Source organism: Oncorhynchus mykiss, chromosome 15, assembly GCF_057628025.1.
Source record: "Oncorhynchus mykiss isolate SJ-2025 chromosome 15, ASM5762802v1, whole genome shotgun sequence".
NCBI classification, from domain to species: Eukaryota; Metazoa; Chordata; class Actinopteri; order Salmoniformes; family Salmonidae; genus Oncorhynchus; species Oncorhynchus mykiss.
In genome coordinates this window covers 58,435,097-58,462,540 of record NC_143036.1, presented here as the reverse complement: position 1 = coordinate 58,462,540, position 27,444 = coordinate 58,435,097, and the positions used below count along the sequence as shown (strand labels likewise).

General features: G+C 42.7%; 1 protein-coding gene across 1 annotated transcript; it reads right to left on the bottom strand.

Annotated features, from left to right (window-relative positions):
• Positions 1 to 230: 230 nt before the first annotated feature.
• LOC149978119 (death domain-containing protein CRADD-like) lies at positions 231 to 26,990 on the bottom strand. Its single transcript, XM_090199009.1, has 2 exons — positions 26,708 to 26,990; positions 231 to 526 (listed from the first exon to the last, which is right to left on the bottom strand). Exons 1-2 carry the CDS (start codon positions 26,988 to 26,990, stop codon positions 231 to 233), a joined length of 579 nt encoding a protein of 192 aa, XP_090055135.1.
• Positions 26,991 to 27,444: the final 454 nt, after the last annotated feature.

Below are 27,444 nucleotides of genomic sequence, written 5' to 3'. Positions count from 1 at the left end.
TTACCATAATGAAAATGTGATTTGTGTCATTCTGAGCACTGTGGGTGGACACCCTAATCAGGTTATGCATCCAATGCATATGGGTTTGGCAGATCTCAAATGTCTGGTAAAAGAAAGGTTTCCGGTCACATGTCCAGCACCACATTTTCCTATCAGAAAACCTGGTCTGGCTGAGCTAATGGCTGTCATCCAATTAGGATTTCATCCATGATCCAGTGTGTCCTCTCCCCTCACTGGAACACCTCGTCCAGGGTAGAGAGGTGGATGTCAGTGGACTGCAGGCTCTGGAGAAGCCTGTGGACTGTAGCGCTCCTCCCCTGGCTCTGCCTCCACTGGATCAGCCCTGCTAGCACCTGCCCGTGCAAGCTCAGAGGGTGGTCGGCACGGCAACGGTGCAGCGCCCCTGTGGAGAGGCCCAAGTCGAGGAGAATCGACTCCCACTCCGAACTGATACGGGATGCCAGCCGGGACAACCGTCTGTCGGACGGGACTGCTTGGAGCGTCACCTCTGGAATGTTCCACTCATCTTTGGAAGGGAAAGAGGGAAACAGAGAAAAGAGATGGGAAGAAGAGTGAGGTGGAGGGAGAGATGGGTGGAGGGAGAGATGGGTGGAGGGAGAGATGGGTGGAGGGAGAGATGAGTGGAGGGAGAGATGGGTGGAGGGAGAGATGGGTGGAGGGAGAGATGGGTGGAGGGAGAGATGAGTGGAGGGAGAGATGGGTGGAGGGAGAGATGGGTGGAGGGAGAGATGAGTGGAGGGAGAGATGGGTGGAGGGAGAGATGAGTGGAGGGAGAGATGGGTGGAGGGAGAGATGGGTGGAGGGAGAGATGGGTGGAGGGAGAGATGAGTGGAGGGAGAGATGGGTGGAGGGAGAGAGAGAGCGACAGTATCAATATCCATTTAATAAAACCACGTCGCTGACTCATTGTGGCGTAATGTTACAACAATAGGTTGTGCAAATAAGACTAGACCTTATGTAATTCCATGTCCATTTATTGGACTTGAAAGGAAAAAAAAACAATACTATCAGCTAATTTGTTGACTGATAATGACCTCCATTTAGGAGAGCGGGAACGAGAGTGAGAGATAGGCCTAGAAAACAGAGCGATATAGTGAGATATTGTGGTGTTTTTATATCTGAAACGTGTTGCATAACAGAGGTGGGCAGATCAGGAACACTTAACAGCTGTTCCTTGAAACTATTTTTTTATAATAGAGTCACACCAAAACCACATGAAATACCAGGTCATCCTCCTCTGGCTGAGAGGAGGTGGGGAGATGGAGAGCAGGCAGGTTTAAAAATACATGTTTTTCTTTTTTTGTAATTGTCCTCTAGTTCTGTAGACCTGGGCAATACACTTCTCCCCTCTCCCTCTTCTTCCAACATGAATCTTCTTCTCTCCACAATATTCATCTATCCAAAACCAGGTTTCCATCCAACCTTTTCATGCAAGTAAAGTACATGTCGGATAAATTAAAAAAAAGCCACGACAGAAAACAGCAAACGTGGGTAAAAACTTTCCAGATGTCGACAAAACAAAATATGCTAGGTGGGATCATTAAAATATGCTAGGTGGGATCCTTAAAATATGCTAGGTGGGATCCTTAAAATATGCTAGGTGGGATCCTTAAAATATGCTAGGTGGGATCCTTAAAATATGCTAGGTGGGATCCTTAAAATATGCTAGGTGGGATCCTTAAAATATGCTAGGTGGGATCCTTAAAATATGCTAGGTGGGATCCTTAAAATATGCTAGGTGGGGTCGTTCTGTGTCTAAAATGTATTAGGTGAGAAATGGTGGTGGAAATGCCTTTGCACGCAAATATTGATATAATAAGCAGTCATATCGAAAGTAAACTTGGGAGTAACGTGGTATGTTCTGTGCTCCTCCCACTACAGCTCAGCCTACAGTTTATTAGGCTGCAGACAAAATAAATGACGATGAACTTCACAGGGGGATGATCTTGATGCTTATTTCCAAGACATATTGAGGGTCTTATTCTAGGGGACATGATGATCAATGCTTGACAGCCATTTGACAAATGAAAGTCCATATTAATATCATCATGTAGGCTGGCCCACCTACACTGTATCTGAGAGCTGTTGACCAGAGCACACTTACCAAGACCAGTTGTCACCTTTGCTTCGTGTGCCAAACACATCAATTGAAAACCCATTTAACTTGTATTTTTTATTTGGCATGTGGGAATTTAACCGCAAACGTTTTTTAAATGTGATTGATGATGATGATGATAATGATTTTTTATGTGCACTGTGCTACGTCATCCCGCACAACCTTTTATCCGCAACAAGTCAATCTGATGGAAACGAGTCTCTGCTGGGAAAACCTGCATATTGGTTTTTATGCAGATTTTAGAATATCTGCATGAAAAATCGGTCATTGGATGGAAAACTAGCTTGGAAACTACAGTCGAGGATCCAAAACCAATCTCTCCCTCTCTGGCTGATGGGAATGGGATATCGTAGATGTGGCTTGAGCGCTGCAGTCGACTCGCTTCAAAATACAGTCAGTTGTTTGTCACCTATGGATGGTCTTCTTGCCCAGCCGGTAAGGGGCTGAGGGTAACTGTCCTTGGAGAGGGTATCAAAAGGGTGCACACATGGAGGTGACAGGGTTTGCATGGTAAACAAACATGCTTTGGGGACAGCTGTATATCATGCATTGTATGTATAGAGCAGGTCAAGGTCCAGCCACGTTACGTTCAGCAGGTATGGTGGAACCAAGGACACAGCTGGATGTGGGGCTGTTATGAGACGGTATAAGGAGGTGTACGGTCAGTGAGTTTGGGGCAGTACGGTGAGTCAGTAGCCCATCAGTTGTCTCTCCTCCGCGCCCTATTCCTCTTTCCCCCGCTCTCCTCCCTGCTTAGGCCTATATCCCCAATTCCCTGCCTTCTTCCCTCCCGCTACTCACACTGCAATTGCGCTCTCCTTCTCTTCCACAATTCAATCCATCCTCCGTGCCTCCCTCTCGTTTTAGGAATATTTTGCTCTCCTCCCTCAGTCTACCTCCAGCTCCCTCCACTCAGTGCTGATAGTGCCAGTTGCTCTCTTGACCCCTCAGACAAAAGGGATCACTGTGCAGGGCTGTGTCACTGCACTCCGAGCCCCCATACAAGAGGATTTCATAACCCTGCCCAAATCACAGATTACGCGTGTACACACACAGGTAACGGGGATTTTCCAGGTGAATTAAAGAAGTTACAGAGAAAGTAAATCAATGTGGTTTAATACAAGTTGCAACAGGGAGACACCTCCAGCACAGAAGCAGAGAAGCAGGCCCTTATATTCTAATCTCACAGCACCAATGTTCTGTAAACACCCGCCGAGAGGCTTGTAGGAAGTCACAGCATCAGCTGCTACAGAGTCAGTGTCCCAGAATACAATAACAATCAGCGTCCCCTGTCCTCATACCTCCAGTCTGGCGTCAATCACTATCAGATATGAACAATCCATGACATTCAGTATCAAGTCTAGTGACCATCAACTAGTACATAAATGAGTGTCCCAAATAAAAAACACACTGGAAATCATACATATTACACAAATGGAAAACCTTAATAAAATTAAACAATGCTTATCTATCTTTAAATGTCCCCAACACACACACACACGGCCAGGCCCATGACATGTCTGGAGAGCTAATGGCTGTCATCCGATTAATGGACAGTTGAGAACTCACTGGGGCGCGATGAGGGCAACACACAAACTGACCCCCGTCCCCCTATTGAAATGATATGGCCAAGCAGCTGAGGGACAATTAGGATTTCACCCATGATCATCCATGCCGTCATCCGCTTTGGGAATCCAACGTGCTGAGAAGAAACGGCAGAGTTTGAGCTAATACTCCTAACTCCTATAAACTGGAGGAGGGGGGTTCCGGTATGACAGAACTGCCATACATGACACTGCCAGTTAATGAGAGTAGGTGTTCTAATGCTCCTGCTGGGAGATTACATCTGATAATGTGCGGCTACTTTCTTTTTCAGAGATCTTTCATTGATCGACATTTCTTACTATTGAACAAGAGGCCTCATGGGATAGCTAGCAGCTGACACACTACGCAAAGCAACTCAAACCTGGGTAACAACGCCCGGGAACACCTTTATCACAGTGTCACAAGTGAGACAGTAGGACTCTGAAGTCCATCATGTTTCCTAATGCATGCCAAGAACGGTTCGGCCCAACCAAGCCAGGCCTTCATCTGTTCGCTAACAAAGGGGACACACACAGAAACTCAGAGGGGGAGCACATGGGGAGAGACACTGACAGGGCTGTGTGAAAGACGGCTGTTACAACTAAACAAAACCTTTTTTCCCCTGAAAAAACATTTGCTGAAAGGCGAGTATGCTAACAGTTAAGATGCTGGGAGCTTTTGAGAAATAAGCCTGTGTGTGAGTGAGAGAGGGAGAGTGTGAGTGAGTGAGAGAGAGTGTGAGTGAGAGAGAGAGAGTGTGAGTGAGAGAGAGAGAGAGAGAGAGAGAGAGAGAGAGAGAGAGAGAGAGAGAGAGTGAAAGAGTGAGTGTGAGAGAGAGAGAAAGAGTGAGTGTGAGAGAGAGAGAGAGAGAGAGAGAGAGAGAGAGAGTGAGTGTGAGAGAGAGAGAGAGAGTGAGTGTGAGAGAGAGAGAGAGTGAGTGTGAGAGAGAGAGAGAGTGAGTGAGAGAGAGAGAGAGTGAGTGTGAGAGAGAGAGAGAGAGAGTGAGTGTGAGAGAGAGTGAAAGAGTGAGTGTGAGAGAGAGTGAGTGTGAGAGACTGAGTTTGAGAGAGAGTGTGCGAGTGAGTGAGCGAGTGAGTGAGTGAGAGAGAGAGTGTGTGAGTGAGTGAGAGAGTGTGTGAGTGAGTGAGTGAGTGAGTGAGTGAGTGAGTGAGTGAGTGAGTGAGTGAGTGAGTGAGTGAGTGAGTGAGTGAGTGAGTGAGTGAGTGAGAGAGAGAGAGAGTAGGTCTAGAGGGAGAGAGCGCAAGAGAGATTGTAACCAAATAAGGAGCTATGGGAGAGAGAAAAAACTGATGAAACAGAACACTTTTCTAGGAATCGCCTCTTTATGAGAAGAGCAGGCAGTCCAACCTCACCTTCTTTCACACACTGATGAGGAGGGGGGCAGGGCATGCTGACGTGTAACTGAAATAAACCAGAGTATTTGGAAGTGTATGAGGCCATTGGGACAGTAGTCCCGGTAAGTAAGGGCTGTGTAGCGATGCCTAGTTCATTCTACATAGTAACAACCCAACATCACCACGCTGTTTCCCTATTTGAATAACCAACTAACTCAAATCTATTCATCTAAGTTCAAAGAGTTCCATTCATTTTGTTCAATTCCATTTTTAGCTCAGTTATTAGCACCTACACTGCAACGTAATAACGAAGGGATGAACGATGACTAAAAGCATGAACCAAAACCCTGAGTAGGCAAAGAAAACAATCCAAAAAGGTACAGGACTCTCGCCAAACTACCTTGTTCATGGCTACACAGACTGACAGAGACAAAGTGAGTGGGAGTAATGGTGTGTGTGTGTTTGTGTGCGTGTGTGTGTAACCCCTGTGTGGAGGCCTAAAATAATCATGATTTTCTCCTCAAGCTCAGAGGGCTGTTTCCAGGAAAGTTTCCCGTGTCCTCATGTGACTCTGATGCCTTGTCAGGACACAAATGTTTGGTGCTGCCTTTTAAAAATGGTTTTATCTTAGTTAAAATGATTTCATGGCAGCCAGTGCAGCTATGTGTTACCAATTTGGGCACAGTTGGCCATTTAAACTAGTTCTGGCCGGACAAGCAGCTTATTAAACTAGTCAGTACAATGTACTGTATGTTTGTAACAGCTGCATTTCAAATGTAGCCTCCACAATAATTCATCATTTATTTTTTTCAATTTAAAGTGAAGTTCTTGTTTTTCAAATCAACCCAGAAAACACATTCCACATTCACAGATGACAGATTAAAATAATAACTTGCAGCAGCACTATCAAGGTTCTTATTAGCTATTTCCAGCCTTAGCTGAGACGATGAGCAAATGATTCTTTTTTACAGCACCTTACACAACATGTATCTGCTCATTTCCCTAACCACCCCATTCACTCTGTCCCATTTGAAATATAGTTGAGCAGTGGAGACCAGAGTCTATCAAACCTGGGCTGTCTCTTGCGGAGGTCATAAGTGAGCTTTTCAAGAGGAAGAAAGTCAACAATCTGGTCAATCCACATTTTAAACATAGAGGTATTAGAAGCCCGCAATAGAAGAAAACATTTCTTAGCTAAGTTTGTGATAGTCAAACAAATGTTCTCTGTCATGATCAAGAACAAAGTCCTGGTGGGCATTAAGATTGATATGACCCCGTGTATCTAACTGTACATCTAGTATTTTCTGTGCTGCAGTATGTATAGATTGCCAAAATCTGGCAATCTCTCTACAGCTCCAAAATACATGCATATAGGTTCCACTTTCAGAGGTACATATTTTACAGTTAAGAGAAATGTCGGTTTTCATTCTATGGAGTCTCATTGGAGTGTAATACAATTTGTACAAAAATGTGTAATTAGATTTTCATTTTTACATTAGTAGAGGAGTAGTATATATATACCCTGTCGCAAACCTCTGCCCATACCTCATCACTGATAGTTAGACCAAGGTCCTTTTCCCAGATTATTTTCAAAGGAGTAAAGGAGGAGCCCCCATTCTCAGAAAGAAGTCTAAAGATAGGAGATTTAGCCTTTAATGGACTGTGCTGTAGCAAGAAGGGTTTCAACTTCAGCTAAGCTCTAAATCTCCTCTTGGAAGTAAATGAGGAAATTACATATCTAATTTGAAGATTTAAAAAAAAATATGGATCTTGGCACATTGAATTCACTGCAGAGCTCTTGAAAGAATTTCAGTGTAGTGGTTTTCTGATGAAATAGGTCTGAAAAGGTCCTGATTACTAGAGGATGAAAAAGATTAAAGTTGGCATTACTCGGGGCTTTTGGCAAGTCTGGGTTGCATACTATAGGCGAGTGAGAAGATATTTGGGAGGAAATGCACAGGCATTTCTCAGTCTCTCCACCCTAGTAGGGTGCTGTAAATCACAAAAGGTTTTGGCTGGGTTGCCCACTTCACTCAATATAATTGAGCTTAGGGGCAATGAACCACAGGATTGGGCTTCTATCTGAATCCATGTTGAGTCTTGTCTGTTTGTGATCCATGTTAGCATGTTGCAGATTTGGGCATACCAGTAGTACAATTGAAGGGAGGGAAGGGCAAGACCACCCTTAGATTCAGGTTTCGATAGAGTGGAGAACTTGATCCTAGGATTTTTATTGCCCCATATAAATTTGGTGATGCCTTGGTTAGTTGTTTTGAAAAAGGAAACTGGGAGATAGCATGGGAGCATCTGAAATAAGTAGTTCAATCTAGCAAGGATGTTCATACGGATGACATTAATTCTTCCGACTAAGCAAATTGGGAGGGAGATCCAGGATTGGAGATCGTTCTTGATTCGATCCAGGAGTGGAAGATAATGTTCCATCGAAAAGCTATTCAGATCTGGTGTTCCGAAAATCCCAAGGTATTGAAACCCCTGTGTCTTCCATTGGAATGGACAGAGTGTCTTCATAGAGCTGGTGAGTGTAAGATTGAGAGGGCAAACAGTGGAATTGTTCAAATGTATCTTATATCCTGAAAACTTGCCATACTGAACTGTCTAAAATGGGAGGGATTTCTCAGGGTTGGATATGTAGAGCGAGACATCATCCGCGTAGAGCGAAATCTTGTGCTGCAGGCTGCCTGCAGAAACACCCATAATACTTGGATTGCTCCTTATCAGCTCTGCCAGAGGCTCCGCCCCCAACAAGTAGAGCACCCTTGTCTTGTGCCCCGTCCCAAAGGGAATCTGTCAGAGTTCAGTCCATTAGTAGTCACCATGGCATTTGGATGAGAGTATAGTGATTTGATCCATTTAATAAAGTTTGGGCCCATATTGAACTTTTCTAAGACTGAAAACAGAAAGCTCCACTCCATCCTGTCAAACGCCTTCTCAGCATCCAGTGAAGCCAGCAGGACAGGGGTGTGGAACACCTTCTCAGCATCCAGTGAAGCCAGCAGGACAGGGGTGTGGAACACCTTCTCAGCATCCAGTGAAGCCAGCAGGACAGGGGTGTGGAACACCTTCTCAGCATCCAGTGAAGCCAGCAGGACAGGGGTGTGGAACACCTTTTCAGCATCCAGTGAAGCCAGCAGGACAGGGGTGTGGAACACCTTCTCAGCATCCAGTGAAGCCAGCAGGACAGGGGTGTGGAACACCTTCTCAGCATCCAGTGAAGCCAGCAGGACAGGGGTGTGGAACACCTTCTCAGCATCCAGTGAAGCCAGCAGGACAGGGGTGTGGAACACCTTCTCAGCATCCAGTGAAGCCAGCAGGACAGGGGTCTTCTGTGCGTTTACTTGATCTATAATATCAAAAAGACAGTGAATGTTATCAGAAGAGAATCTGTCTCTAATAAATCCAGTTTGGTCTGCTTTTATTATTTTGGGATGAAGTGTCTTTTGGCGAGCAATTTGGTAATTATTTTGTAGTCGAAATCCAACAAGCTTATGGGCCGGAAGGACGAGCAGGATAGAGGGTCCTTGTCTTTTTTGAGCAACACTGTAATGCGAGCTGTGTGCATTGTGTCTGGGAGAACTCAGTTTTTGCAAAAATCATCCAGCATTGCATGAAGATAGGGCTGAGCTGTGGCCAAAAAGCTTTGTAGAACTCTCTGGGGAACCCATCTGGGCCTGGGGACTATTAGGTGGCATGGAGGTAATTGCCTCCAGGATCTCCTCAGGAGTGAAGGGGGAGTTGAGATCTTCTTGGTCGGTCTCTGATAGTTTAGGTAGCGAGATTCCCTCTAGGAAAGAGTGGAGTTCTGCCTCCGTGTGTTTTCTCTCAGAGGTATATAGTTTGCAGTAAAAATCATGAAAAGTTAAATTGATCTTTTTGGGTCATATGTGACCTCGGCTATCCGAACAGCAGAGGACATGATTGTACGCTCTGACTGCTCTTTTTAAAATTGGTAAGCAAGCAATCTACTAGGCCTATTGCTATACTCACGGTATTTCTGTTTAGTAAAGAAAACTTTTATTTTTTATCTCCTGAGTGTAGTCCAAGTTCAGTTTGGCTTTGGCTGCTTTAAGTTGACTCAGGGAGGTGCTGTCTGGTTATGTACTTTTTCACAGCGTTCCAGCTCCCTCTCGAGATCTAGTCTGTGTGCTTCCATAGCTTTTTTCTTAGAGGAAGCATATGCAATTAGATGACCTCAGTGTGGCTATGGCAGCGTCCCACATTGTGGCTGGAGAAACAGGAGAGTCTTTGTTGTCTTGTGTGTAGTTGTCTATCCATGTAGTTACCAATGTATGGAACGCTTTGTTTGATAACATGGAGGTGTTGAATTTCCAGCTCTTTGACTTCGGAATGTTTCTGCAGAGGTCAAAGCGGAGGTGGACAAAGGCGTGATCTGAAAGTGCTATGGGTCCATTTGTACATGTATATGTTTAAGATGGTCACTGTATGGGCAACCAATTACTAAGTTATCAAAATAAATCTCCCCTCCGGATCAGGTATGTTTTTGTCAATTATGAATGGACCATTCTTATGGATAAGTACCATAAGTACCTCTGATTTGAAAGATATGAAATACACCTGTCCCACCAAAGCTCTGCGGAGTTTGGCATGTTTGGCATCACAGAGGTGTGTCTCTTGTAATAGTGCAATGTCTGCTTTTTCCTTTTTTAGGGCACATAGTATCTTTTTCTGTTTTATTGCATGACCTAGACCATGGCAGTTCCATGTCAATAGATTTAAGGTGCTAGTCAACGTCATCGAACAGTCATCGAACTCCAGTGCAAGTCATCTCTGGGTAAAGGTGGATAATAGTTACAGCTGCGATCACAAAATAAAATAAATGATGTACATAAAAGAACAATCTCTGAACAGCCCAGACGAGTTCCCAAACAGCTCCACATATCCCGTTGGATCTATTACCGCCACGCTCAGTCTCAATTCTGTGTCCCGAAAAAAACCCATCAAACCGGGAACAGTTGGCAACGCACAACGTCTCCCCCTCCCCACCAAAGAAATGCCTCATCCTCTCCACCCGGCATTGAGTAAGTGATAACGTAGCCCCTGTCCAGACCACATTAAAAAAGCGGGAGAAAATAAAATCAATAGCCCAGCCTACATATATCTCCCCGAAAAGTCATAGGGCTAATCGTTAGGACCAAATAAAACAGAAATGTTGGGGCAAATCGTTAGGAGGGATCTATAGGATAAGTTGTTTGTTTTCATTAAAACGTCATAACAGAATACGGCCATAGGCATAACATTTACACATTGAGCTTCTCGTTAGATCTGTACATGTGTCTTAAATCGACAAACTATCAATGGTGGAGGCTTATGTGAAAATGATAACTACAAATAATAATAGTTTTAAAAAAAGGGAAATAAAAGTAGGCTGAAACTTTAATAGGCCTAGGTTATGCTGTAGAGCCTATCCCTCTCAGCTAAAATAAATATAAATTAGACGGCTATAATGACATTTAGCGGGGCGGGTGGGTCTTTGGATGGCGACTATATGTTGTCTTACCTCCTTTAGTAATAGCATTAATCGCATTTAGTCATTGGTCTGTTTCTCAGTGACCAGGATTGTCCTTCAAAAAACCTTTTGCCTCTTCGGGAGTTTTGAAGTGTCGCAGGGCTCCTTGATGAAGAATCCTGAGCTCGTTTGGGTATTTGAATCCCCTGAAGATGCCTCGGTCAATGGAGTATTTCTTCACCTCGTCAAACTCTTGGCGCATTCCAGCTGACAGGTCCTGGTGTAAAGTGAGTTTGGCGTTTTCCACTGTAATGGTGTTGATTTGCGCCGCCTGCAGGACTCGTTCCTTGTCGGTGAATTTCGGGAAACGTATGGTGATTGGGCTGCTGGTGGGGGCCTCAGTGCTCAGTGAGCTCTCTCCAGTTCAATGGGCCTGTCGGTGGACAGGTGGAGCCACTCAAAGTTTGTCTGGCAGGTAGCGGATCAGTGGCATGTTTCCCTCTTCTTTTTCACCCAGATCTAATAGAACACAATTATTCCTTCTCCCCTGTTTTCCAGGTCCTCTGTTCTCTTCCAGATGCTCTATTTTCTTTTTAGCATATGCTATTGTTTCCATGGCGTCTGTCAGTGAGTTTTCCATGGATAGGATTCGCCCCTCTGCCTCATCCAGGCGCCCCGCATTGATGGTTCTTGTTGTTGATGTCAGGCAAAGCATTTTCCAGGGTTGTCACCTTGCCCCCTATCACACTGAGCCGAGAGTTAATGCCATCTACTATGATGTGGAGTTCTGTACATTGGAATCTCAGCTCAGAAAGGATGTCTTCGACAGAGTGCGAGGTTGGCATTGGTTGGGCCTGGGGGAGGGGGGTACTCTTGCTCCTGGCTAATGGTGCTAGCTTTTTCTGAAGCTACCTGCTTCTTGGAGGCTTTTTCTGCCGCTAATGCTCGAGTACGGGTAAAAATGTCCCCTGTAATGTCGCCTTTTGTAGCCGCTAAAGAAGTTTTAACTTGAGCTCTTAGTTCATGCGGCCATCTCATTCAAGGGTCACGTGATCCCCATTAATCATTTTTGAAATAAAACATTTAAACTGGTCCTGGCTAGGGCTGTTGCGGTGACAGTATTACCGCCACACTGGCAGTCATGAGTCATGACCACAATAAAAATCCACTTAACCGTTGAGCCTTTGTAGTACCTAACATACTGACGACAATCAGGTCCTAATGGCATGGTACTCAAGCTCTATTGTCCCTCCATCAGGTCCTAATGGTCTGGTACTCAGGGCTCTATTGTTCCTCCATCAGGTCCTAAAGGTCTGGTACTCAGGGCTCTATTGTTCCTCCATCAGGTCCTAATGGTCTGGTACTCAGGGCTCTATTGTCTTTCCATCAGGTTCTAATGGCCTGGTACTCATGCTTCATTGTTCCTCCATCAGGTCCTAATAGTCTGGTACTCAGGGCTCTATTGTTCCTCCATCAGGTCCTAAAGGTCTGGTACTCAGGGCTCTATTGTTCCTCCATCAGGTTCTAATGGCGTGGTACTCAGGTCCTGATGGGCTGGTACTTAGGGCTCGATTGTCCCTCTAACCACTCTGACAATGCAAATGCAACTGTACCTTGCTTTGACGTTGCCTACCTTATCCATTTGATCCCGGACTTATTTCATGAGGGAAATGTTCTACAAAGACAAAATTATTTGGTTGCAATGTTGAAACAGCCAAGCATGTCGACAACATGCGACTAACAGTGCAGTTCTATGTGGGGGGGGCTACTGTACTTCTTCCACCCCAAGTCAAGCATGACGCATACTGGATGGACTGGTTACATTGTGCTACACTCCAAAATGTCTACCCATGAGTCTGGGAGAGTATGTATAGCCCTAGGCCATGTTGTTGGTTCATTGATTGTAAAGGGCTGCTTACAGTTAGCATACAATTTGTGATTTTGTATTTGAATAGTCTAGTAATATGGATTGTTTTTATATTTCCATAATTCATTGAGTGACATTACCTTCAGCTATACAGAAACTCACCACCATGCATTTCCATCTTCTTCTCGCTCTCCTTTATTCCATTCTTGAGCAGGCAGGTCAGTGAAGTATATTTTGTTGAACCCGTTACTATTGATGTTCCCAAACAGATTTCACTTGGTTTCCCAAATGAAGCACTGGGTAACTGCAGGTACAAGGTTGGCGAGACAAAGGCAAAATATATTTCACCTGTTGGGCAGCCAGAGCATGCTCCTCAAACAGTGGTTGGTGTGTGGAGTGAAATAACTTCTTATATTTACTTCTCAGCTGCTCATATTAAGCACATGCTCTGCTATAAAAACAGAAGTAGCCTACAAAACGAACCGGCGGGAAGGCACAGGGCCTCAATTCACTATTTGAGTGTCTACAGATTTCATTTTTTTCCACTTCCCTGGTCCCAGATAATGGGTCATTTGAAATTGAAAAGGGTGCGGGGGGCTGCCTTAACCGACATCCACGTCATCGGCGCCCAGGGAAAAGTGGGTTAACTGCCTTGCTCAAGGGCAGAATGACAGATTTTTAGCTTATCAGCTCAGGGATCCGATCCAGCAACCTTTCGGTTACTGTCCCAACGCTCTCATGCGCACTGGCTCTGTAATGGGAAAAATATCCTTTATTCTATTCAACTCATTCTGTTCACCTGAAATTCATTTTCTTCATATCATAATTTCTCTTTTGACCGGACTAAAATAAATCATGGATTTATTGTGATGGTGTATATTAAATGTATTTATTATACTTTTGTTAAATGTAGATGTGCCAAAGGCAGCTTGTATGTGTGGAGGCCTGGAGATGCTAAACCTGTTTATGTTAACTAACGGTCAATTAATCTTGAGACAGGAAGTCTTTTGCAGGACAATAACCGGCTGACAAAAATGTTATGACCGCCACAGCCCTAGTCCTGGCCGTGTGATTGGTCGCCTGGCTACCACTGAGCGGAGCAGCGGGCCTCTGACTTGAATGTTTCACCGTTTGAACGGGAAGACACTCCTCCTGCCAAGATTCCTGGAAAGCAGACAGCAGGCACTAAAGGAGAGGGGGGCCACCCTTGGCAACGCACGGCCAAGGGGAACAAGGCAGCAGCACAAGGCGCTCTCCCTCTCAGCCTGTCTCAGCATGAATTTACTGCTCTTTATCAGGCCACAGCCACTATGGCCTCAGCGTCAACTCTCACTATACAATGTCTTCCATGTTTACAGCTTTAACTCACACTATACCCTCCATGAGACAAATAGATAAGCTCCTTCTAAGAAAAAGTTACAATGAAGAACACAGTTAAACTCTCACGTTATCATGCCATGGCTAAACGTGCCAAATAGCCTCGATAAAGGCCTTCTAAGAACAAGCTACAAGGACTTAGCAATAATATATGTTTTACTCTCACTTTACAATGCCCTAAACATGCCAAATAGATAGGGTCCTTCTACGAACACACTACAATCTATTTGCTAGGGTTGTACCACTGTGAAGGTTGTCATCTTGATAGTCGGTGTACGATAATAACATGTTTTCAATGGCACAGGAGATAAAAGGGACAATCTAGATTAGATAATGTTCGATGGTCATATCTGATCACCATGGCAACAGGTGGGAGAAGAAGCATTTTAGTCAAACATCTTCAAATCTGCTCCCATTTAGCCATAGCCTCCTGTACATGATAAAGTAGACGGCAAGGTTTCCGTTAGCCGGTAAATGCTGGCTTTTGGCCGATAAAAAAAATGAAAAGCAGATCATGTTGTTGTCAGAGACAAGAAAAAAAAAATATTAGTTGGCAATGGATTCAATTAATTGATGGAAATACAAGTCCATTTACTCTACCTTCAAAGGCAAATGTACTTCATAGGCTAATAAATCTTCAAGCTTCTTGGAAATTAGTGTCGAGAGTGTGCAATTTATTTTTACTCAAGCAAAAGACAAGGTCCTCATAGGGGACTTCAGCTAAGTGTACCCTGAATGGATACAAATTGGTGAAGATTGTGTTGATTATCCCTGTTTCCAGTACGCCCGGCGAGAGGGGATTCTTTCTCCAAAACAGAGTAAAGATGGCGCCTTCTTGAGGACAAAGTAACGAGGCTGATCTCACCATCTCACATCGCAAGCTGCTCCAAGGAGTTTGACAGTGTTGACTTCCCAACAGCAGCGGCTCACTTTGAGCAGGCCAAGGTTGGGCACAAATGCAAGTAAATTTGAGGCAAACTGTTAGTCCGGCCCCATCCTAGGAGTTCTGCTGCCGCCTTAGGCAAGATCATCACATGCTGCCGGTGTCATGTACAGTTGAAGTCGGAAGTTTACATACACTTAGGTTGGGGTCATCAAAACTTGTTTTTCCAACCACTCCACAAATTTCTTGTTAACAAACTATAGTTTTAGCAAGTCGGTTAGGACATCTACTTTGTGTATGACACAAGTAATTCTTCCAACAATTGTCTACAGGCAAATTATTTCACTTATAATTCACTGTATCACAATTCCAGTGAGTCAGAAGATTACATACACTAAGTTGACTGTGCTGGTAAACAGCTTGGAAAAATCCAGAAAATGATGTCATGGCTTTAGAAGCTTCTGATAGGCTAATTGACATCATTTGAGTCAATTGGAGGTGTACCCGTGGACGTATATCAAGGCCTAACTTCAAACTCAGTGCCTCTTTGCTTGACATCATGGGAAAATCAAAGGAAATCAGCCAAGACCTCAGAAAAATTATTGTTGACCTCAACAATTCTGGTTCATCCTTGGGAGCAATTTCCAAACGCCTGAAGAAACCAAGTTCATCTGTACAAACAATAGTACACAAGTATAAACACCATGGGACCACGCATCCGTCATATCACTCAGGAAGGAGACGCGTTCTGTCTCCTAGAGATGAACATACTTTGGTACGAAAAATGCAAATCAATCCCAGAACAAAGGCAAAGGACCTTGTAAAGACGCTGGAGGAAACAGGTACAAAAGTATCTATATCCACAGTAAAACGAGTCCTATATCGACATAACCTGAAAGGCCGCTCAGCAAGAAAGAAGCCACTGCTCCAAAACCGCCATAAAAAAGCCAGACTACGGTTTCCAACTGCACATTGGGACAAAGATCATACTTTTTGGGGAAACGTCCTCTGCTCTGATGAAACAAAAATAAAACTGTTTGGACAAAATTACCATTGTTATGTTTGGAGGAAAAAGGGGGAGGCTTGCAAGCCGAAGAACACCATCCCAACCATGAAGCACGGTGGTGGCAGCATCATGTTGTGGGGGTGGCAGCATCATGTTGTGGGGGTGCTTTGATGCAAGAGGGACTGGTGCACATCACAAAATATATGGTATCATGAGGTGGGAAAATGTGGATATATTGAAGTAGAGGTCGACCGATTAATCGAAATTGCCGATTAATTAGGGCCGATTTCAAGTTTTCATAGCAATCGAAAATCGGTATTTTTGGACACCGATTTGGACAATTTTTTATTTTTTTTTACACCTTTATTTAACTAGGCAAGTCAATTAAGAACACAGTCTTATTTTCAATGACGGCCTAGGAATGGTGTGATAACTGCCTTGTTCAGGGGCAGAACGACAGATATTTACCTTGTCAGCTCCGGGACTCAATCTTGCAACCTTACAGTTAACTAGTCCAACACTCTAACCACCTGCCTCTGATTGCACTTCACGAGGAGCCTACCTGTTACGTGTATGCAGTAAGTAGCCACGGTAAGTTGCTAGCTAGCATTAAACTTATCTTATAAAAAACAATCAATCATAATCACTAGTTAACTACACATGGTTGATGATATTACTAGTTTATCTAGCGTGTCCTGCGTTGCATATAATCGATGCAGTGCGTATCGTTGCTCTAACAAAACCGCATTTGCGAAAAAAGCACTATCGTTGCACAACTGTACCTAACCATAAACACCAATGCCTTTCTTAAAATCAATACACAGAAGTATATATTTTTAGACCTGAGGCTAAATAGATTTGTATTGATGTATTATATTAAGTTATAAGTGTTCGTTCAGTATTGTTGTAATTGTTATTATTACAAATAAATACAAATATTTAAAAATCTGCAGATTAATCGGTATCGGCCTTTTTTGGTCCTCCAATAATCGGTATCGGCCTTTTTTGGTCCTCCAATAATCGGTATCGGCCTTTTTTGGTCCTCCAATAATCGGTATCGGCCTTTTTTGGTCCTCCAATAATCGGTATCGGTGTTGAAAAATCATAATCGGTCGACCTCTATATTGAAGCAACATCTCAAGACATCAGTCAGGAAGTTAAAGCTTGGTCGCAAATGGGTCTTCCAAATGGACAATGACCCCAAGCATACTTCCAAAGTTGTGGCAAAACGGCTTAAGGACAACAAAGTCAAGGTATTGGAGTGGCCATTACAAAGCCCTGACCTCAATCCCATATAACATTTGTGGGCATAACTGAAAAAGCATGTGTGAGCAAGGAGGCCTACAAACCTGACTCCGTTACACCAGCTTTGTCAGGAGGAATGGGCCAAAATTCACCCAACTTATTGTGGGAAGCTTGTGGAAGGCTACCCGAAACGTTTGACCCAAGTTAAACAATTTAAAGGCAATGCTACCAAATACTAATTGAGTGTATGTAAACTTCTGACCCACTGGGAAAGTGATGAAATAAATAAAAGCTTAAATAAATCACTCTCTACTATTATTCTGACATTTCACATTATTAAAATAAAGTGGTGATCCTAACTGACCTAAGACAGGGAATTTTTACTACGATTAAATGTCAGGAATTGTGAAAAACTGAGTTTAAATGTATTTGGCTAAGGTGTATATAAACTTCCGACTTCAACTGTATAGTGTAAAGATTTGGAACGGATTGATAGACTAGAATAATGACGCAATTGGTGCACTCCAATTGAGCTTATTCAGTAGCACTTGGTAACAGAACATCATTGCCAACTATTCAAATCAGAGAGTTGCAATCACTAGGCAGCCAACTACCTATATTAGGAAACAGCTGCTATCAATAAGCCATGTGCACCAAACATTAGGACCAAGGTGTTCCACAGGGATGCTGGCCCATGTTGCCTCCCACAGTTGTCAAGTTGGCTGGTGGACCATTCTTGATACACTTGGAAACCGTTGAGCGGGGAAAAACCTAGCAGCGTACCATACCTCATTCAAAAGCACATAAATATTTTGGCTTGCCCATTCACCCTCTGAATGGCACACACACAATCCGTGTCTCAATTGTCCCGACACTGATTGAAGTGGGTTTAACAAGTGACATCAATAAGGGATCATAGCTTTCACCTGGATTCACCTGGTCAGTCTACGTCATGGAAAGAGCCGGTCGCGACCACACAATATTTCAAATTACAATAAACATTTAACATCATCCAGAAGCACTGTAAAAAGAGAGATCATTTGAGTTTGGAAGCATGTGCTTTCATAAATGCATGGCGCGGGCCTCATTTCACAAGAGCATTGTAAAGTAAGCTCTCAATGATTGCCGGTTTTATAATTGTCACTTTGTTTATTAGGCCTAATTAAAATGTTCATGCCTGGGCTAAATTAAATGAGAGGCCTAGATTGTATTTGAAAACAGCTGTGTTTTGGTATTTATTAATTCAAATGTTAATGCAAATAGCCATCAAGACAGGTCTTTCACAAGTGATATTATACTTTGAAGTTGTGTTTTATTACTGTGTAGGTGACTTGTTCTTCTAGGCTAAATGTTATTTTCTATTTTTAAATGATATTCATTTGATTTTTAGCAGAGATGATGTTTAGCAGACATTTCTATTTACAGGCTCATTTCTATTCTGTTATGATTTACAATAAACAAACAAAAAAGTATTTTGAGCACCTTGTCTGAACGCCCTAATGCATTACGCCCCCAATACATATGGACGTGCGGTACATTTCTCAAATGTCCAGTAAATTAAAAATCTTGCCGGTCAGGTTGTTCGGCACCAAATGTTCCTCATGGAAACCCTGGTAGACAGCTAGTCTAATTCTCCTTTCACACGCTGTTCTGTGGAAGAGATAACCTACACAGCATGCCTCTTAGCAGGCAGTGCAGGAAGAGGTAAAGCTCTAACGCAAGGGTGGGCAACTTCAGTCCTCGGAGGCCCTGATTGGTGTCACACTTTCTCCATCCCTAGCAAACACAGCTGATTCATCAAAGCGCATTCTAAACTGAAGATCATGATTAGGTGATTGGAGTCAGGTATGTTAGCTGGGGCAGAACTGTGACGCCAATCAGGAACCCCGACGACTGGAATTGCCCACCTCTACTCTAACGACATGTTAAGTTATGATGAGAGGACATATAGTACCAGCATCTATCCAATCAGGTGCTTACAGGAATCCCTTACTGGTGGAGACCAGAGACCATGGTAACCTGAGAGCTGATAGAGGGGTGCATGTCTTCTGTGTCACTGCATCAGCAGAGGAGCAGGAGGGCACAAGAAGTGACAGCATGTGTTCCAAACAAATGCACTGATGGCAATAAAACATATTTAATACAAATGTGTGTGTGTGTGTGTGTGTGTGTGTACTGAGCAGCGAGTGAAGCAGGGACGAGGTAAGGGTTATTGAAAAACATAATACCATCATGGTTTCCAAGGCAACCCACCAATGTCCTCTGTGCCATCATAACAGGAGCGGGGGAAGCTGGTGATAACCGCAGAGCACATCCATACATTTATGTGAATTATGCCATTATTCAGTGAGAGGCGCCTGTATAAAATGCATGAAATCATTTTCAGGCTAAATGATCCTTTTCAGAACGCCAGACTCTCCCCACTGTGTTCAATCAAGTAGAATAAAAGCCTATAGAAAGTGAAGGCTCTCGTCCTCTCCTCCACCTGAAACACTCTACTTGCACTCAGTTCTCTGTGCTGCTGCTTCTAGGAAATCTGAGAGCAGCTTCTTTTCTCTTTTCTCCCCCCCCCCATCTATTTATTACAATCTGAACAGCTGGGAGGGGGTCAGGACAGGAGGGTGAGAGGGAGAAATAGAGAACAGACAAATGGCTTTGATTAAATATTTTTCCTAGAAAGGAGGATGCAGTGTGTGCCTGACCTCGGTGCTAGCGCTGAGAATGAAAACAGCTTTCAGGGAAACCAGGCCTGCGAGAAACTCGACAAACTCACGCCCTAGACAGTCCCAAAAACAACTGACTTTTTCCTCGCCATCTTCCCTTTTCTGCACGGATACTGTACATTCAAAATAAAAAGGAAGGCTTCCAGTCATACTGTATATGGTTAGTATGTGCCAAAGAAAAAGCTACAAATATTGTTTTTCCAAACTATTCATACAAAAGTATAGCTGGGCGATATGGCCCAAAAACCTCTTCTCCATTTTTATTATGGCCGATTCACGATATACTGTATATGTCGATTTTGTAAATGTTCGCTAAATAAGCTTTGATGCACAATTAAAGATAAAAAACACTATCTCAAACTGTCAGGAATAATCTAATTAATTCAGTGCTTGTGAAAGTATACCTAGGCTAACTATAAGCCTTCCACAACCATAAGACCCACTAATAATTGTAATATTTTAACAAAAGAGTTTAACCTCTTTATTTTTCATGAAAATGCAATTTTTTGTAACAAATTTAACCAGAACCATGTACATTCACTAATACATTTATTGTAGCAGGCATTATAGAAAATTAACAATCTCTCAAGCACAAGCCCATGTGCTTCATATTTCAAGTCTAGGCAACTTGGATATGTTTGCTTGTTAACAAGGTAGAACAGTTTGAACTGTTATGAATATACCCTCTGGTCTGTCTCCAACTGTTTGAACAACAGTGCCTGTTCACTTTGTTTAGATGTTGAAATCAAGTGTCTTACCTGGATAAGAACTTATTTCTCAGAATGAGAATTAGTTGCCAATTCCTTTATGTGTATTTTGCTCATTGCACATTTACACACTAGACAGCTAGCACAAAAGTACGTGGCTAAAAACATCCTAGTGGTACATTTCAATGTTACCTTTATTTAACTAGGCAAGTCAGTTAAGAACAAATTCTTATTTTCAATGACGGCCTAGGAACAGTGGGTTAACTGCCTGTTCAGGAGCAAAACAACAGATTTGTACCTTGTCAGCTCGGGGGTTTGAACTTGCAACCTTCCGGTTACTAGTCCAATGCTTTAACCACTAGGCTACCCTGCCGCCCCATGGTACCATAATACATGGTACCATAATACCACACGCGGCAGAAACTGAGCATACATTTCCCAAAACATGCTCATTGATATTCTCGTTTTAGTAGGGTCTGCTCTGTTCTACATTTTGGTAGTTGAGACATAAAAAGGGCATTGTTAGAAAGGTCATCTATTACAGTCAAATAATGTCTGAGCGTTTCGGTGTCAATATGACCGATTCTGTTGGACCAAACCTCAAATGCAAATGGCGAGTTTAAACTGCATGTCGTGAGAGAGGAATTAGTTATCTTTCACATTTGTTGCGAGTGGCATGGGCTTGGTGTCTGTGAGAGTGGGAAGGTACACAGTGCACACAGTACAGCAGGAGCAAAGGAGATTAGACCAAAAAGACACAGAAAACTCATAAAAACAAACCTAGATTCTTGTGACACAATTGGAACATTGCGCTAAAACAATAATTTGAATGAATTCGATATGTCACCCAGCCCTATACAAAAGTAGTAGTGGCCCTCAGTCCTCTGATCCTCAATACTGATTGGGTCACTAGTCTGCAGGCATTTCAACACAGTCGACTAACGTCATACCAACGTCATTTTTGGCAGTAGCTAGCTGCTACTGGAAACCACGTAGTTTAATTCCATTAAATAGAATTTGGGATTTTTGAAAATAAATTCATGAACAGTTGGTGATACCAACTACGCATACATTTAAAAAAATATTTTACTGAATAAAACCATGGTGTTTTGGTCGTATTAATGGCCTTCAGATAAGGACACGGATGCCAGTGACCTCCAGGATGGTTTTATAGTGAGTTTACTGACCTTTTATTCACAAAAAGTTGCATGCGAGAGAAAAACATGAGGATCGATTTAACAAAACAGAGCTAGAGTAAACATCCACCAGAATGAGATGTTTACACGTCTTGATCAAGTGCCAAAGACTATGTTTGTGCCGTATTTCTGGAGCCAACCATTTAAGGTTGTGATGCTGTTGACATGTGGACAATCTAGGATGGCTTTAGAACAGAGTAGTCCACTCTATAACCATCATTTAATGTGCTGCCATTGTGCCTGTGCTGCCTATCGCGTTTATAATAGAAGAAATGTGGTGTCACGCAGAATTCCAATTAGTAGAAGTCTCGAGGTTCTGCTCGCCCGAGTTAGAATACGTCATGATAAGCTGTGGAACATACTATTTACTAAGAGAGTTTATCTATTTTTCCTAGCTGTCATTTTATCACCACAAACCGATGCTGGCACTAAGACTGCAGTCAACGAGCTGTATAGGGCCATAAGCAAACAAGAAAATGCTCATCCAGAGGCGGCGCTCCTAGTCTCCAGTGTTTTGAATGCAGGAAAACTGAAATTCATCTTACCTCATTTCTACCAGCCAGTCACCTTTGCAACCTGAGGCAAGAGGAAAAAAACTCTAGACCACCTTTAATCTACACACAGAAATGCATACAAAGCTATCCATTTGGCAAATTTGACCATAACTCTATGCTCCTAATTCCTGCTTACAACCAAAAACTCAAACTAAGTACCAGTGACATGCTCAATACGGAAGTGGTCAGATGAAGCGGATGCTAAGCTACAGGACTGTTTTGCTAGCACAGACTGGAATATGTTCCAGGATTTATCTGATGGCATTGAGGAGTTTACCACATCAGTCACTAGCTTCATTAATAAGTGTATTGACAACGTCCTCCCCCACATGACCGTATGTCCATATCGAACCAGAAGCCATGAATTACAGGCAACATCCACACAGAGCTAAAGGCTAGAGCTGCCGCTTTCAAGGAGGACACAAATCTGGACGCTTATAAGAAATTCCGTTACACCCTCCGATGAACCATCAAACAGGCAAAGCGTCAACACAGGACTAAGATTGAATTCTACTACACAGGCTCTGATGCTTGTCGGATGTGGCAGGCCTTGCAAACTATCACAGATTACAAAAGGAAACCCACCCGCGAGCTGCCCAGTGACAAAAGCCAACCAGACAAGCTAAATGCCTTCTATGCTTGCATCGAGGCAAGCAACACTGAACCATGCATGAGAGCACCAGCCGTTCCGGATGACTGAGATCAAGCCCTCCGTAGTCAACGTGAGTAAGACATTTAAATGGGTTAACATTCACAAGGCGGCAGGGCCAGAAGAATTACTAGGACGCATTCTCATAGCATGCACTGACCAGCTGGCAAATGTCCTTACTTACATTTTTCAACCTATCGCTGACCCAGTCTGTAATAACCTACATTTCAATCAGACAACCATAGTCCCTGTACGCAATAATGCCAAGGTAACCTGTCTAAATGACTATCGCACCATATCACTCACATCTAGAGCCATGAAATGCTTTGAAAGAGTGGTCATGGCACACAACATCATCATCCCAGATACACTGTACCCACTCCAATTTGCATACTGTCCCAACAGATCCACAGATGATGCAATCTCTATTGGACTCCACACTGCCCTTTCCCACCTGGACAAGAGGAACACCTGTGAAAATGCTGTTCATTGACTACAGCTCAGCGTTCAACACCATAGTGTCCTCAAAGCTCATCACGAAGCTAAGGACCCTGGAACTGGACACCTTCCTCCGCAACTAGATCCTGGACAAAGAAGCCACTTCTCTCCAGGAAAAACATCAGGGACAGACTGATATTCTGCAACAGGTACAGGGATTGGACTGCTGAGGACTGGGGTAAGGTCATTTTCTCTGACGAATCCCCTTTCTGATTGTTTGGTGCATCTGGAAAAAAGCTTTCTGTAGAAGACAAGGTGAGCGCTACCATCAGTCCTGTGTCATGCCAACAGTAAAGCATCCGGAGACCATTCATGTGTGGGGTTGCTTCTCAGCCAAGGGAGTGGGCTCAGTCTCACAATTTTGCCTAAGAACATAGCCATGAATAAAGAATGGTACCAACACATCCTTCGAGAGCAACTTCTCCCAACCATCCAGGAACAGTTTGATGACGAACAATGCCTTTTCCAGCATGATGGCGCACCTTGCCATAAGGCAAAAGTGATAACTAAGTGGCTCGGGGAACAAAACATCGATATTTTGGGTCCATGACCAGGAAACTCCCCAGACCTTCATCCCATTGAGAACTTGTTTTCAATCCTCAAGAGGCGGGTGGTCAAACAAAAACCCACAAATTCTGACAAACTCCAAGCATTGATTATGCAAGAATGGGCTACCATCAGTCAGGATGTGGCCCAGAAGTTAATTGACAGCATGCCAGGGCGGATTGCAGAGGTCTTGAATAAGAACACTGCAAATATTGACTCTTTGCATCTACTTCATGTAATTGTCAATAAAAGCCTTTGGCACTTATGAAATGCTTGTAATTATACAGTATTCCATAGAAACATCTGAAAAAAATATCTAAAGACACGGAGGCAGCAGACTTTGTGAACATTTATATTTGTGTCATTCTCAACTTTTGGCCACGACTGTACATCGTCATAACAGTTCATGAGAGGGGGGTTTCAAAAAAGGGAGATCACAATTCTGTTTGCACACTTGTTTACATGGACACGTGTCTTAATTAAACAAGCCATTACACTTCGTTATTATCATTCATGTTATTACGTATAAATATTAATCAACAAATTAAGAAATGACAGATGGGGGGGATGTCGCATTTTCATATTGACAAGACAAAAATATGCCTACCTTGTCAACTTTTCTGCATATCATTTTTATTTTTTTAAATACAGTCCTATTTCATTCAAACCAAGTCTGATGGATTCTATCCCACTTTTGCAGAACTATTAGCATAATGTCACAAACCCTGATGCTGTGGTCATTCGAAGGCCGTGGCATTGGCACGTGTTCTACAAAGAGGATGCCGTAATGAGAGAAACAATATAGCCTAAGCTACTGAAAATCTGCTTTTTACAAGATTCAAATTATGACAGGAGCGTTTGATTGTTATTTACATTTATAAATGTAACTTTTATTTAACTAGGCAAGTCAATTGTGTGTGCTCACTGCTCAATGATTGTCTATATTGTAATTGTTTTTGATAACCTGCCCAGGGACTCCGGTTGAAAATTAGCCGACTGGCTAAAACCGGCACTTTTACTGAAACGCTGATGTGATGTGCACAGTCCCTGTAAAAAGAAAATAAACTCAATTAATAAATTCTTATTTACAATGACGGACTTCACCGGCCAAATCCGGACAACACTGGGACACGTGTTTGCCACCTATGGGACACCCAATCATGGCCGATTGTGATAAAACCTGGATTCGAACCAGGGTCTCTGTAGTGACGTTTCTAGCACTGAGATTTTTGAAATCTGATATGGTGGCTGGATTAACAAGAAGTTAAGCTTTATTTTTATGTATTGCACTTGTGATTTCATGAATTAAATATTTATAGTAATTTAATTTGAATTAGGCGCTCTGCCATTTCACCGGATGTTGTCAAATCGATCCCGCTAAAGGGATTTGATCCCTAAGAAGTTTTAACAACGTGGGCATCCATAAAAGTGCATTGTGGGCCGACACTGTATAGCCTAGGCTACTATTCTACTTTGTGGAGATTCGTCCAGGACCGGGCCTGATCAGCTTTGATTAGTCTATAAATTAAGAAAATATTCTGTATCAAATTATACCATGCCAGGTTGGAGAGAATTTGCACATTGTCCATTTGACACAACATTAGCGCATTATAGGCCCCAGAGCCAGAACAACCTTGACTGCAGACAAATCCAACCTTTTTTAAAAAAAATAATACAAATTTATTTATTTACTAGCAAGCAATGAAAATGTGCATTGGATGAAATAAATATTTTTGTACTGAAGCGCCACAGCCTATAGCGCTCTACACCCCCCTGCGCATCTAGCCGATTAGCTGCTGAAACATCAAAGACCGTTGGAAAGAGGAGGAGATGTAGAACTTTTAATAGACTAATTTAGCTAAACAATTGATTATAATCATTAGTGAAAACTCCTGCTATTAGGTCAAATGTATCTACATGAAAATAAAGTCAAAAAATGTTTGTTCATCCTAAAATGAATGTAGGCCAATTTAAAAGGTTTTGACGGTTATTTTATTCAGTTATCGTCACAGCCCTAGTTAGTCTACACCTGTTTACAAAGCATTTGACGGATAAGATGTGATTAGTTTCTTAGAATACAATGGATTTCTATGCTTTTAAGAGTTAGAATTTGGGATGGATGCCATGTTGACGCCAAACCAGAATGGTATTATGGAATGTTTGTGCAAAGGAAAGCCACTTTTTTGTGTACTATGCAGACATATTGCAGTTATATTGCACTTATTGTTCAGATATTGCTGGGTAATAGGCATACAACTGCAAACAAATGTTAGAACCATAGAATTATGGGAATTAAGGGCCTTTCCACCCACGCACTATGCCTTTGAAACTCCCTGACAATCTCAGGACTGGTCAACATGTTGGGGAATTTAAAGCAGGCCTTTAAAACTAATCTCTATGGGCTGGCTTACCCTTCTATCCAATTGTTGCTTTCATGATATGGTTATATTTTATTTGTACATTTCTGTTCTTTATATTATCAAGTTTATTTATTTTATACAAGAATAATCTAAAAGTGTATAGTAAAAAGTGCTTTACAAAAGATGATACATTATTAATATTGTTAAAATCTTTATAGTAATATAATATTATATTTCCATGGTTACAACCAGTGCTTGACTTGGGCAGGAGTTATGGCACATCAAATGTTCTACTGCTCGAGTTCCTGCACGTCTTATAGAATATTAGCATAAAAGCATTGCAGAGTTCACCTAAACATAAACAGTACCTGTACTCAAAAATAAGTACCAGCACCATCAAGCCCAGCACTGGTTTGAGGTTGGTTGGTTCTAGCTACCTATTCTATTTCTATGGTCTTTTGTCTGTACTAATGAATGGCCATTGAAAATCTAGCCCAACGTTAGTTTGACGTCAAACACTTGGCAACAGACTCACCTGTTGGACTTTGCCCAGGTGCATTGGGTTGCTCCAAATCCTGGAGTAATTTGTCTCTCACCCAAGTAAACTCTTCCTCCTGGGAATTCAGAAATGTATCAAACGCCCGCGGACCTCGGGTGGGAAGGATATCCAGCAGTCTTTTTTGGGACTGAATCTCGTCCACCTGGCTCTTTAAAATGTTCTCCTGATACAGGAATTGAACTATGGTGTCATCAATTAAAATTTGGTTGGACAGGTCCAGCCGGTGTTTCCTGAGTATTTCTTTGTGCCTCAGGTCCATAGTTGTCATGAAATAACTAGTATATAATGTCTACAAACATATATTTCGTCAAATGAACCCACCATAGCCAATATTTATTGGCTAAAATTGGCTAGCTACGTTAGCTAGATCGCCTTCATGTGAAGTTGGTTTGCTGCTAACGTTAACTGCAGCATATATATGCAAAGATGTCTTGTTTTTTTTGTCTCAACGTGAACAAAAAACTAACCTTATTCCATGATTAATTTCATGTCAACTGTCATTCCTCTTGTTTTACAATAACTTTCGGCACGCTCATCTGCTTAGTTCCTCTTCTTTGGGATTGGGTTGGCGGATCACACCCAATTTTTACGGCGCATACAGCGCCAATTATTGTTCTGGAGTGTGAGGACAGTCACGGGCTAACTACATAAAATTAGCTTCATTAGTCCTGTTCCTTTAAGAAAGTAACATAGAACCCTAGACACCACTCATA